Source organism: Hippocampus bargibanti, linkage group LG07 (genome assembly GCF_051943395.1).
Source record: "Hippocampus bargibanti isolate YZ-2025 linkage group LG07, ASM5194339v1, whole genome shotgun sequence".
Lineage (NCBI taxonomy): Eukaryota > Metazoa > Chordata > Actinopteri > Syngnathiformes > Syngnathidae > Hippocampus > Hippocampus bargibanti.
In genome coordinates this window covers 18,694,606-18,706,829 of record NC_142740.1, presented here as the reverse complement: position 1 = coordinate 18,706,829, position 12,224 = coordinate 18,694,606, and the positions used below count along the sequence as shown (strand labels likewise).

The following is a 12,224-nucleotide window of genomic DNA, read 5'->3' as shown; positions in this document are numbered from 1 at the left end:
GAAATTAAACAAAGCAAAATAATAGCACACCATATATTAAAATGTTTGAATAAGTTTATTTTGATCCGTTGATACAACATATGTATCAGTATCATTAGTATTAGTTAGTATCATTACTAATTATCATTTGCTACATATCCTTTGTATTTTAATTATTATGATATTTATTATACATACATCGAGGCAAATAGATGCAAAGCATCACATACAAAAAAGCAACATTATTACATGTATGGATTTTTTTTCATGATACTTGTTAATTATTTGAGTTGGTGATTGAATTTGCTCCAATATCAACATGCTTTTAATCCACCTATCAATCCATTTCATGATCAGTTTATCGTCAGGGTCGCGGGGCATGCTACAGCCTATCTCAGCTGTCTTCAGGCTTGAGGCGGGGGACATCCTGAACTGGATACCATCACTCGTGGCTAGTAATTATCGTGGTGTGAATGTGGCCCGTACTCACACTCACCCTGAGGGACAATTTAGTGTGTACATCAGTTTCTTCTCCTTCAAATTAAATTCCGCAGAACGCCAAATTTATCAAAAGGTAATGCTCGGGTCATTTATAAAATTGAAAGAAAGAGGTCAAAATAGGTGGGAATACAGGAATATTTTACATCCTGTTCTCTCATTTTGGCTTTTACCTCTCACCTTTGAACAGAAATTAGCTTCTTCCCTTTAGCATGTCTCTATTTGTGTCAGTGTGTGAATTATGTCTCAATCATGGGGGTTATGGGGGTTGCTGTTGAAGCCTCTCCTCATAAGAGTGCTCAAGATTAGGGTGTCGTGTGTGTCATATAACCATGTGATGTCACTGGACTCGCTGTGACTCGCTGTTATCTCAAATCCACATGGGTCTTGTTAAGCGATATATAAAAAGTTCCGAATGAAGCTTTGGTTGAAGTTTATGTAATCAGTTTTACCTTGGTATTCATCTTCTTATTTAATGCCACAGTTCCTGAATACATTTCACTCTGGATTGTCAAATTAAGATGGAAAATAGCTCCAAGCAAAATACCAACAATATTTCAGGGAGGGATTATTTATTCAGTTCTATATACAAAGCAGAGTTAATCTTCTAACTATATACAGTGGGGCCTTGGTTTACGAACTTAATTGGTTCCCAGACAGAGTGTGCAGGGCTAAAAGTGTGTATCCTAAACATTGATTTCCCATAGGAAACCATTAAAATGAGAATAATCCGTTCCCAGGTCTCCATGAAATATAATTTTCAACTCTATAAGCCTTAAAACTACACACAACATACCTTATTCTATGTATAGTAAATGTGCTATTGTATTGTCATCACTTTCATCACTTTGCTGCTGTGAAATGTAAATTTCTCCACTGTGAGACTAATAAAGGCATATCCAATCCAATCAATCCAATCCAATTGTAATGAAAGAAATACACTGCACTGAATAATAAAGTCACTTTATTTACATTTGTGATGGTCGTTGATGGCTCTTAATTGACACTTGTTGCTTTCTGACTTGTAAGGTCTTACGAAACTGAGCCAATCCAGCAGACATTTAAACAGCTTCTTCCCCCAAGCCATTAACTCTTTGAACTCTTCAACAGTAGCCAAAATGGAACTGTATAGTGCCACTTAGCAGTTTTTTTGACGACGATACTAGTGCAGCGTGTTCTACCGGAAACAAATTCCTTGTGTGTTCTACATACTTGGCAATAAAGATGATTCTGATTCTGATTCTAATTCTAATCATTCATCATGTTGATGATTCTCATAGCCACAGTCTTTTCTGGATGGAACTGTTCAATAAAAGCCTGCACATCACAAATTCATCCATGCTGCTTTGAAGGATCGAAGTTTAAGATCATGCCAAGCCTTTTCTATCAGCTGAACACAATGATACTGTCCAAATGCATGATTCCAAATGCATTTTGTGCTTTTATGATCAAAACGAAAATCATTTTGCAGAGTTGTGAGTTTATGTTTGTCTACACAGCATTGCGATAACAGCAGAGAATTTGGCGACGTGACAATTTTTTATGGCTATTATTATTTTTCATCATTTTTAATCAACGACTTTGATATGAGACACTAAACAAAACAAAATAAAGATCATCTTTGAATTGTCACAAAACATTTACCGGTAATTAATTGAGAAATTAAAAGTAACAAATTTAATTTGCGTTGATAAAAATAAAAGCCCGCAAAATGTGCATGTGCTTTGAAAAGTCCTGCAAAAAGCACAGTATGTAAAATACAATGAACCAAAACGAGCAAAACTAAGTGACACTAAACCTAATCTATTTTATGTTCAATCTATTTGTATGCTCATAAACATGCTATGAAGAAGAAAGGAAGCACTAATTTGTGTTGTAAAACCGGCAAAATGATCCCATTTTGTCAAATACAGTGCAAATGGCTGCAGATTAAATCTTTGACGTGTATGATTTCCCAATATGGAGAAATTACAATGAAGGTTGCAAAACAATGTGTTCATTACCTTTGTGAGATAGTTTGTTATTCTTTTATGCTTGTTTGCATTTCCACAGAATTATTCGAAATTGTTCTGTTTTAATTGGTGATTATTTGTACCTCAAACCAAAAGAGGGTATGTGATTACAAAACTGGAAGTAGTGAATATAGGAAAATAAGTTCACATATCTCAGCTTTTTAAACTCAGACAATAGAGGCACATGGTAAATAAGTAAAAGTAGAGATGGAGGTCATAGGGAATGAGCTTATCGGTGCATCATGGACATTCTCAATTCTCCGGTCAGTGGAGCAAATGATAGAACTTGAAAGGCTTATGAAATCACATGGAGAATAATCAAATCATGTAATATAGTATTTACACCAAAAATCACTTTTTTTTTTAATCCAACCTCTCTTCCATGTTTACTTTCTGATTGGTCATATGATAAACAGAACCTCACTTCAAGAAATCTGTCGTTCAATGACAGAGTCGTTCGAAGATTAAAGTGCAAAAATTCACCAGTTAAGTCCAAGGGAAGCTCCTTTGTAAATGTCACATTAACACCTCTCATCACAAAGGGGAAGAAAGATGAGATCATGCATTTGCTACTGCGCGAGGAAGCACACTGAGTTTTTGAGGCTTCGATGAATAGATGGATGCTCCAATTGTCACTCTGCAATTAAAGAACGTGTGAATGAATTAAACCGAAATACAAAACAACAAAAAAGAGGTGATAGGACAAGCTCACATGATCCAATGCAAAGTTTGAAAAGTTCTGCCTTAATGCAAATAATTCTTTAATGTGTACTGTTGGCTCTTTGCATCGTTGGAGAATTTCATCGCATCATACATCATTTTTGGTCCCTTGTGTATTCAATGTAAATATAAATACCATACTAATAAACATCATACCATAACACAATATATATTGTCAAACTCATACCACTCCGATTGCTTTAATGAAATTATATTGGTTTGAAAATGTGTTTTGATTCAGCTGTCGTATTGGATTTTATTGTGTATGAAATCCCAATCAAATCAAATCCATTCCAAATTCATGGGATAACATCAATGTTAATAATTTTAATTATATAATGACATGTCATATTACCTTTTAATTTGACACTTTTTTCCCTTTTCATATTCCCTGTTCGACAATCATTGACTTTGGCCTGCAACAAGAGGAAGATCCGGTGAGGATGTTTTTAAAAAAATATCAAAATAGTGTTCAATACTGTACTTGAAAATCTGCAGCGAGTGGAAAGCACTTCGAAACAGTACCTGTCTGACTTTTTCTTGACTGGGACTGACCGTTGCTCCACCTCCTCTTGCTCCATTCTACACACATTAAAAATGACCTGAAACAATACTGTAGCATGTGCATAATGTGAGACACCAAGAATTGTAAAACTTCACCTCTCCTTGCAAGCTTTAATCCTCTCCTCGTCAAACCTGCAATGAGTCAAATGTGTTCTGTTTACATTTAATCCTGTCAGGACACTTCCAAATTATGACAGAGTTAATGTAAGACTGTAACTGCTCAAAACTCGGAAATCACATTTAGGGCTCTTTTTCGCGACTTACTGTCAAAGAAAACTTACTGCTTAACACATTCTGGTACATGTACGTGCTCCATAGGGACCATTAATGCCAGTTCATCCAGGCTGTGAACATACTGGATCTTATTCATAAACTTCACACTGTAAATGACAGCAAGCGAATTACATAGTCAATAAATGAATGGCATATAAAGTACCAAAATTTTTACCAATATACTTTGATATGCATTGAACCAGATTTCCGCATACCACTAAAAGCCACCACCTAAAATAAGAATGTTCTAAAATACAGTGGGGCCTTAGTTTACGAAATTAATTGCTTCCCAGACAGAATGTGTATCCCTTTTCTATCAGCTGAACACAATGATACTGTCACGTTCCATGCGTGAAAAGGATAGCTGACTCGTCGGAACGTGAATAAAAGGGGTTGGATCCCGAAGCAGGCGGCAGAGACGTAGGTGCTGGCAGAGATTTTATTACAACAAAAGGCGCGAGTCCGATGATTCCACGGACCCGGAATGACGCGCCAAAAGAAGACGGGCCGGGGCAATCAACCCAGCCTATCAAGCTAGGCAAAATAAAATGGCACGCGGGGGTGAAAAAACTCGCGATCCCGGAAAGCAACAAACTTACGCAATCGCGGCTAACAATCACCTTGGGCGAAGCAAACTCTTGTGCTGGCAAGTCCAAGTCACTGACTGGCGAGGCGTCGTAATCATGTCACTGGTGAGGTGACAGCGACTCGTTGAAATGTCCCAGTATCGGTGATGAGGGGATTGACATCAGCTGGCGGAGGTCAGAACCAGCGGCCCCGCCCCAGCTGTCAACTCGCACGTGACAAGTTCGGTGTCATTAGTCACGTGAATAACGCCTTTGTGTAAAGCTTTGTTACGAAGGATAGTAGCAATGGTGGACTTAGCATATCGGTACCGGGCTCTTTATTTGTAGAATGGTGGTAGAAAGTTACTCGCAGGGAAGTGACACACAGAGTGGGAAATGTGTCAGGCTGAGATTCACATGAAAGCCGCGGTGCGCACCTGTGACGCCACAAACGCACACCTCGTTTGTGTTTCTGAATGATCTCCTTCTCCTCGACTGTAATTTTGTTTTGTGTCGTCTTCAGCTGAACACGAGCCTGTGGTGGGGTCTTTTTAGGTCCCATAACAGCAAAATTATCGTTGAAGACGATCGACGTGTACACTCATAGAAAGGGGGTGTGGAAAGGAAGGCCGGCTGGGGCGCTGTTCGGTTGTGTGCTTTGGTGTTCTTCCGCTGAAGATTACTTCGCCAGTCGTGGTGGGGGGTGTGTATCGCGAAAAGTAGCGCTTAATCCAAGGTTTAATTTTCATAAATTTAACGTTGGTAAACTGAAAGGTTCGTAAGGCAAGGTGTTCGTAAACCGAGGCCCCACTGTACTTTTGTAAATTTTAGCATTAACTTTCGGTCCATATTGACTTGCCTCACCTGATAAAGGGCCTGGAAATTGCCAACACGGTGCGTATGAACCAAGTAGGATGAGCAATGACCAGAGACTTTAAGTTCTTTCTCAACCTGTCATCAAAACACAGAAAAAGAAAGACTCAAATATCTTACTGTTCTCTTTGAATGGGCAAAGTTGATTGGTATTCACCGCTAGACACCAACAGGTCTTCAGATATCTTTCTAAAGGTAGAGCATTTGATATATTGTTTTCTCATTCTCTTTGAATGCTGTGAGTTCACATCGTAACTGAGAAGTGTCATGATCTGTGTTTTTGTTGTTAGTTGTTTATTGTATTTAGTTCATGGTTTCTTTCTGTCATTTTGTCGATGAAAAGGTTTCTTTAGCCGTTATCTGTACTTCTTTGAAGGTGTCGGACGTTTCGCTTCTTATCCAAGATGCTTCGTCAGCGAACTAAAGTCTTACTGGTAGTTTCAGCCCTATATACTGTCCAGACGTGGCGGTGCCGGACTCTGCTATGATTGGTCCCTGCTCTCAGGTTGGGGGGAGAGGAGGACTACTCACTGCGGCTCCACTCATTACCTCTATTGTCCTGACTGATTGCTTCTATTGTCCTACCTGAGTATGAGGTCTACGACTGGCCTGATTGCCCCATTTGCTCTGGTATCACCTCATCAGCGTAACTAAGCCTAAGTTGCTTAAGCAGTCTCTTGTACGAACGATCCAATTTGAACCTCACCCCTCCATGTCGGTTTAATGAAGGATTTTGCTGTTTTATGAAAATATCTTCTTTTACTCCCCTTTCAAACCATCTATTTTCTTTCGCTAAAATGTTAACCTCATTGTCGTCAAATTAGTGGTTGTCAGCTTTTAGGTGCATATGTACTGCCGATTGAGGCCCACTAGTATTATCCATGCGATCCTGATAAAGTATTTTTTTGAGAATTTGTTTAGTCTCCCCAATGTATTGCCCTTTACAATTATCATTCTTACAATGTATTGAATAAAGTACATTACTTTGTTTTTCATTTGGCAGCCTATCTTTTGGATGCACTAATTTTTGCCTTAAAGTGTTTATCGGTTTGAAATAAGTAGGCATTTTGTGTTGCCAAATGACTCTGTAGTTTTTCAGAAACTCCTGCAATGTTCTGTCATTTTGGTTCATATTTTGCTGTTTCTGTCAGTCATTTGTTTTGCTGTTTCCTTTTGTGGTTAGCTGTGGTTGTTACTTTTAATCATTTTTGTGGATTTTATTTGGTTTGTTTTTGATTCCTTCCAGGAGTGTGCCTTAATTTAAAATGGAATCCCTTTTCTAGAGCGCTCCTGCCTTGCATCCCTGCTTCTCAGATTCCTACCATGCAGAACCACACTAACAAGAATGAACCGATAAAAATTGAAATAACCAGGGAACTATAATTTACTGAAGAGAAAAAATAAAGCGCCTGGACAAGATGTTTGTCTTCATCCATTTAATTAATATTTTTCTTTCCCACCTTCTGTCAATCATCTGGTAGCATTTCTTGAGCCAGCTGATTCCAGGCATCTTACTCCTTGGTGTGGCTCCATTCATATAGATTATTAGGTAGTCTTCAGCTACGAGCATCTCAAGACTGCTCACCACGTACCTGGAAGAGCAGGCCAGGGTGATTCTTTTTGTTTTTGTATTGACTATTATAAAATAATACTCTATAACTCATTGTCGACTCACAGGAAGAGGTTTTCCATGATGTAGTGGTACTCCGAGATGCTGTTGTCAGGCAGGTAGCAGGCAGAAAAGACAACAATGGCATTCAGGCCTTCCCCAAAATAACCTGAGGAGAGTTTTGAAAAAAAAAAAAAAAAACATTACCATAATTACAAAGCAGATGACTCACTTAACATTCCCCACTCAATCCTCGCACACCTCCATGTGTGATGACTCTCTGGTAGGGTCGGATTATCTGCATGTCAATCCTGTGTTCCTGTTCTCCAATGATCACCGTCCTCCACAGGTGTCCATTGTTGGTGTTTACATCCTCGTATAAGTCTCCTGTAGTACCAGTCGGACCCGCTTTGGCTGAGGCAACTGGAGTATCATCTGGAATGACAAAATTGTGTTTCTTCTTGTCTATTATACTTTTTAAAAAATAATAAATATCCACAAGATAAATGACAATGATTGGTGTTTTTGTGTTGCTGAAATGATAATGGAACATCTTAAATTGAGTAGAAAAAAACATACTTACTCTACAGAGTAAACCCAAACGCTGCACTAATTTAAGTTTACGGAAACCAATATTCAAGACACTCATCAGGTTTTCCTCCTACCTTCCCACTCCAGTTCATTGCCATTGGTGATAAATTCCAACGAGTCCGTCTCATCTGGCGTTTCGATGTCATCCACGTTAATATCCAGGTCGTCAGGTGTGTCCAGAAAGTCATCTGACAGCAGGGATCCCTCACTTTTGTCCAAGGACAGAGTCATCTCCGGGGCAACCAATGTACGCCGTGTACCGTGCAAGGACGATACACCCGCACCTCCTTTCGGTGGGCTCACATTCAGCGAGTTGGGAGCGGCTAAGAAGTGAAAATAAGAGAGTTGATGCAAGCGTGTTCCAAAAATGAGCAATCAAGAGGTCCTTAATGACTGTCCTACTAGTTCTGTTGTCTGTGAGGCCACATGCAGGGTCCATGTCTCCGTACTCAGGTAAAAGTCTGAGGGACAAATAACAGACTGTTAATGTATAAAACTCAAGTTAAAAAATGATTTTTTTACTTGCGCTATGTACAGTTTTTGATTAAACATTTTTTGCACAGTTACAGTATACACCTGTCTTATGACATTTTTATTATGCTTACAATATCTTGTTTTTTATCTTTTCACCCCTCTTCCCCTTTTGAAATTGCTGCTGTGCACTGCAAATTTCTCCATTGTGGAACAATTAAAGGCTTTCTGATTCTGATTCAGCATGGTCATACTGTATATTCTGACAAGAAAAATAAAAAGATCAGTTGCACTTTTTGTTTGAAATTTGCTTGGTGTACTCAAGTTTAGCACAAACCTCCACCATTGCCCCAAAATGCTATAGTTTTGATCAGGACCAAAGTATGAGTCTTTAAGGATACCTCAACACCAGGAGTGTCAAACTCATTTTTTTGCCGCGGGTCACGTTGAAGCTACGGTTTCCTCTCGATAGCCGTTACGAATTTGAGGAAACCATTAGAATGTTTCATCTCCTCCACATATTACATACAGAACATGCAACAAATGAATGAATAACTAGTTTTGAAATCTGAAGTCAAGAATAATCACTTGTGTTATTGTGGTTTACATGGAACAATTTGAAATTTTGGTTCGGACTGCAGCAAGCATCATTGAATTTCACAAGTTTGATTTAAAGGAGACAGAGAGGAAGACCAAAGAGGAGGTTTATGGATGTGGTCAAAGAGGACATGAAGGTAGCTGTGTGAGAGAAGATGATGCACAAAACCGGGTTAAATGGAGGACATTGATTTGCTGTGGCGACCCCCGAAGGGAAAAGCCGAAAGGAAAGAAGAAGAAGAAGAAGAAGAAGAAGAAGAAGAAGAAGAAGAAGAAGAAGAAGAAGAAGATAGTAACTATCAAAATTTAGCATTAAGGCCTTGAAAATAACTTGAAAATAACTTTTGATAGTGAATTTGTACAGAACTCTCAAGTAACCGTGCTTGTATACCAAATATTGTACCTAATACAGTAAAGTCTCGTTATATCGATATTCTCGGGAGTCGGAAAACATATCGATATAACTGGACTATCGATATATCCGATCCTGCGGCATTTAAATTTTCTCCTTGCGTTCATAGAAATAGTATCGTAATAAGCAGTACTATCGATATAACCGATATCGATATAACGAAACTTTACTGTATATGCATGCTATACCAACATTTTGTCACGGAGAAGCACTGTAGATGATTAAAATGGACCATTTAAAACAATAGTTTGGCCACTAATCCGTCTCACCACAAAAAAATTGGAGCCCGAAGAAGAGGATGGTAATTAACTTCTCTCTAGGGGACAGATGAAGATGACAAGGCTGCCAGGCAGATCAGAGGAGGGGCAGAAAGAAGGGGGAAGACAGAAAATGCAGTTTAAGGGTAAGAAAACGTTGAGTGCAGCCCGAAACACTTTGCATGTCTGGACTGTGATACACAGAACCACGTGAACCATTTCAACATTTGTAAACAATGCAAAATATGAACACAGACTCTGTACCAGTAATGCAGCACGTTTCCACATGTACTGCATTCCTGCGTATGCTTCATCATCCCTTTTGCTGTAGAATGGTGAGCACTTCCCTCTGGGCCACCGATTAACAACCTCTACCTCACCCTTCCCCCTTTGTAAAATGAGCCCTACATTTCAAACCGCAATGTGAATATCAAGCAATGTCAATGCTTACCTTATAAACGTGATGTCAAATCAGTATATTGGACGTCAAATGTCTTGTTCGTTTTTCCAATTCATCCCCTGTCTGGTGTTGCACGTCTCAAAGGTAGAGCATCTGCTGCATCTTATTTATCCTTCTCATTCTGTCACCCAGTAAAATTTGACACCATTGTGTTGTGTTTTGGATCGATGACTTCTGCTGCGTCACATGATCATCCCCACACCATTCACAGAGTATCGCACCTGCTCTCAGCTTGAGGCAGGAGGAAGGAGGAGCGTTCTGTGCACCAAGCTTTGTATCATGACATAACATGTTTGTCCAATCAAATCATTGCGAATACTTGCACAATTAAGAGTTGCATAAAAATTTTTCCAATTATGGTGTCACATTATTCTGCATTTCTTTTACCTATGCCTACTGTATTGTTTGTTGCTTGCACGTGAGGCCAATCTATTTTTATTTTTTAGTATGGTTTGTAAAAGGGCATTTCAAGTTGACAGTCCAAACATATCATCATGAATAATTATATTTATTGTGTACAGTACAGGAAAATATATTCCTTATTGCTTGGAAATAATGTTATTTCGACTTCTGCCCAAAGAAGTCTTACAGTGACAAATATGACATGCATGTCAACACACACAAATGTTGTCACGCAAGAAGAGCGAGAGGATTTTGACCAGTACAAAGTAGCAGTATGCTGTGTCTCACCTGGGGAAGTCTTCATCCTGCCACTCATCTTTCACCTCCATGCTCTCCATTCTTAGGGTTGCCTCTGTAGTGCCCATCCCTTAAGAAGGTGATCAGGGGCCTAATAATAAAAGCAGACATGTTTATAAAAACAACATATTAAAAAAAACTGTGAGGAATTAGTTAGCCAGCTCCATTGAAGACATGTCATATTTAAATTTAAAAAGAAACTGTGTGCTATTTTGGTTGGATAAAATTCAGCCAATTCATACTTTACAACAATTAACATAACATACAAACATCGTCAATCCAATTTGATCATTTCACTTTGCTGATTCCACCCAATGCAGCGGGGAGACAGTATGCACAAGAAGGCTTACATTGCCAAAAAGGAATGCCAATTGGCTTGTGTTTGTGAAATGTGGCTATATGAATAGCAGTAAATTCTTCATCTCAAATCTGGATTCCATTTCTGACCTAGAACAGTTGAGTTTCGAATCAGGTCATCTCAGCACCTGGTATGATGTCGATGACAATACTCACATGAGATCGTGGAGGTCTTCTTCAAATTTTTTAGATCGTCTCTCTGTCCATATGCATATACAGTATGTCCTTCCTTCTCGATCATGGGAGCAAAAATGTGTGTTGATCCTCCAAACTGACACAAATGCATGTGTCTCCTTCTGCGCTACTTCTCATGCGCAGACGCACAGACAGTGTCCTCAATGTCAGTCGCTGTCCAGCAGCAGGTGCTTGAAGACAGGGGGCACCTCAGTTCTCTGTGCTGTGAACCCCCACCCGCTTCGTTTCCTTTCCTTCGCTTCTGTCCACCTTTGTTGGGAAGATACTGGCTGTGAAGAGCGTGTCGACGAGCTGCCTCTTAGTAGCTTTAATGTGCCCATCGAATTTCTTCAATCAGAGTGTATCGGCTATGGCATCATGATCTCGTCACTTTTCTATCGACTGGCTTAAAATATCCCCTTTTTCCTGACCCTACTTTTAGTGACTCAATTTTTCAATTTGAAAAGCTTTTTTAAATCCTGAAGCGGCTTGAAACACTGATCTCAGGAATAATCGCGCTGCAGTTGTCAGTGTTTCTCGATGTCTCGAGTGTTTCCTGGCAACAGCATCCCTATCTCCCCTCCCACCCAAGTCTCTTTCACACCCACTGCCCCATCTCTCAAATCCCATCTGCACACATTTATTATTCAAGATGCTTACTTCCAGTGTACTCAGCCAATCAGATCATCTTTGGACCTAATGCAGCGGACTGAGAAGTATGCATCCATCCATCCATCCATCCATCCATCCATTCATTTTCTGTAACATTTATTCTCATTGGTGTCATTGGTGATCTGGAGCCTTTCCAAACTGACTTGATACGAAAGAGACGAAAACTGAACTGCTCGGCAGTCAATTGCAAGGCAAATATTGACAGACAACCAAAGTCTGACATGCGCATTGCGTTTTTAATTATGATAGGCATAGGTGAAGGAAATTTTTTTTAGGAAATTTAATTTCAAATAAGTGGAATCCCTTGCTATTTTTTCAGCTTAAAACAAATTTTAAAGGGTTATTTCGTTTCAAATTCTAGCAGATATTGTTTGAAAGCAATTTTAAAATGGGGGCCATCATCCTTCATAGTCACATATTTCCCACACAAATCCCCAAAA

General features: G+C 39.2%; 1 protein-coding gene across 3 annotated transcripts; it reads right to left on the bottom strand.

The window, feature by feature from the left end:
- Positions 1–158: 158 nt before the first annotated feature.
- Positions 159–11,660, bottom strand: atcaya (ATCAY kinesin light chain interacting caytaxin a). 3 transcript variants are annotated; one of them, XM_089001564.1, is made up of 14 exons: positions 11,095–11,660; positions 10,573–10,672; positions 9,435–9,507; positions 8,088–8,146; positions 7,760–8,008; positions 7,356–7,529; positions 7,161–7,263; positions 6,946–7,077; positions 5,477–5,563; positions 4,055–4,153; positions 3,870–3,905; positions 3,735–3,791; positions 3,565–3,625; positions 159–3,126 (listed from the first exon to the last, which is right to left on the bottom strand). In XM_089001564.1, the coding sequence occupies exons 4-13, from the start codon at positions 8,122–8,124 to the stop codon at positions 3,592–3,594; spliced, it is 1,008 nt and encodes a 335-aa protein (XP_088857690.1). In that variant the 5' UTR covers positions 8,125–8,146; positions 9,435–9,507; positions 10,573–10,672; positions 11,095–11,660; the 3' UTR covers positions 159–3,126; positions 3,565–3,591. The 3 variants fall into 3 exon arrangements, with proteins under 3 accessions (XP_088857690.1, XP_088857687.1, XP_088857689.1); XM_089001561.1 differs by lacking the exon at positions 9,435–9,507; XM_089001563.1 differs by lacking the exons at positions 9,435–9,507; positions 10,573–10,672; positions 11,095–11,660 and adding an exon at positions 9,874–10,101 and having other exon boundaries at positions 160–3,126.
- Between the last annotated feature and the right edge of the window lie 564 nt (positions 11,661–12,224).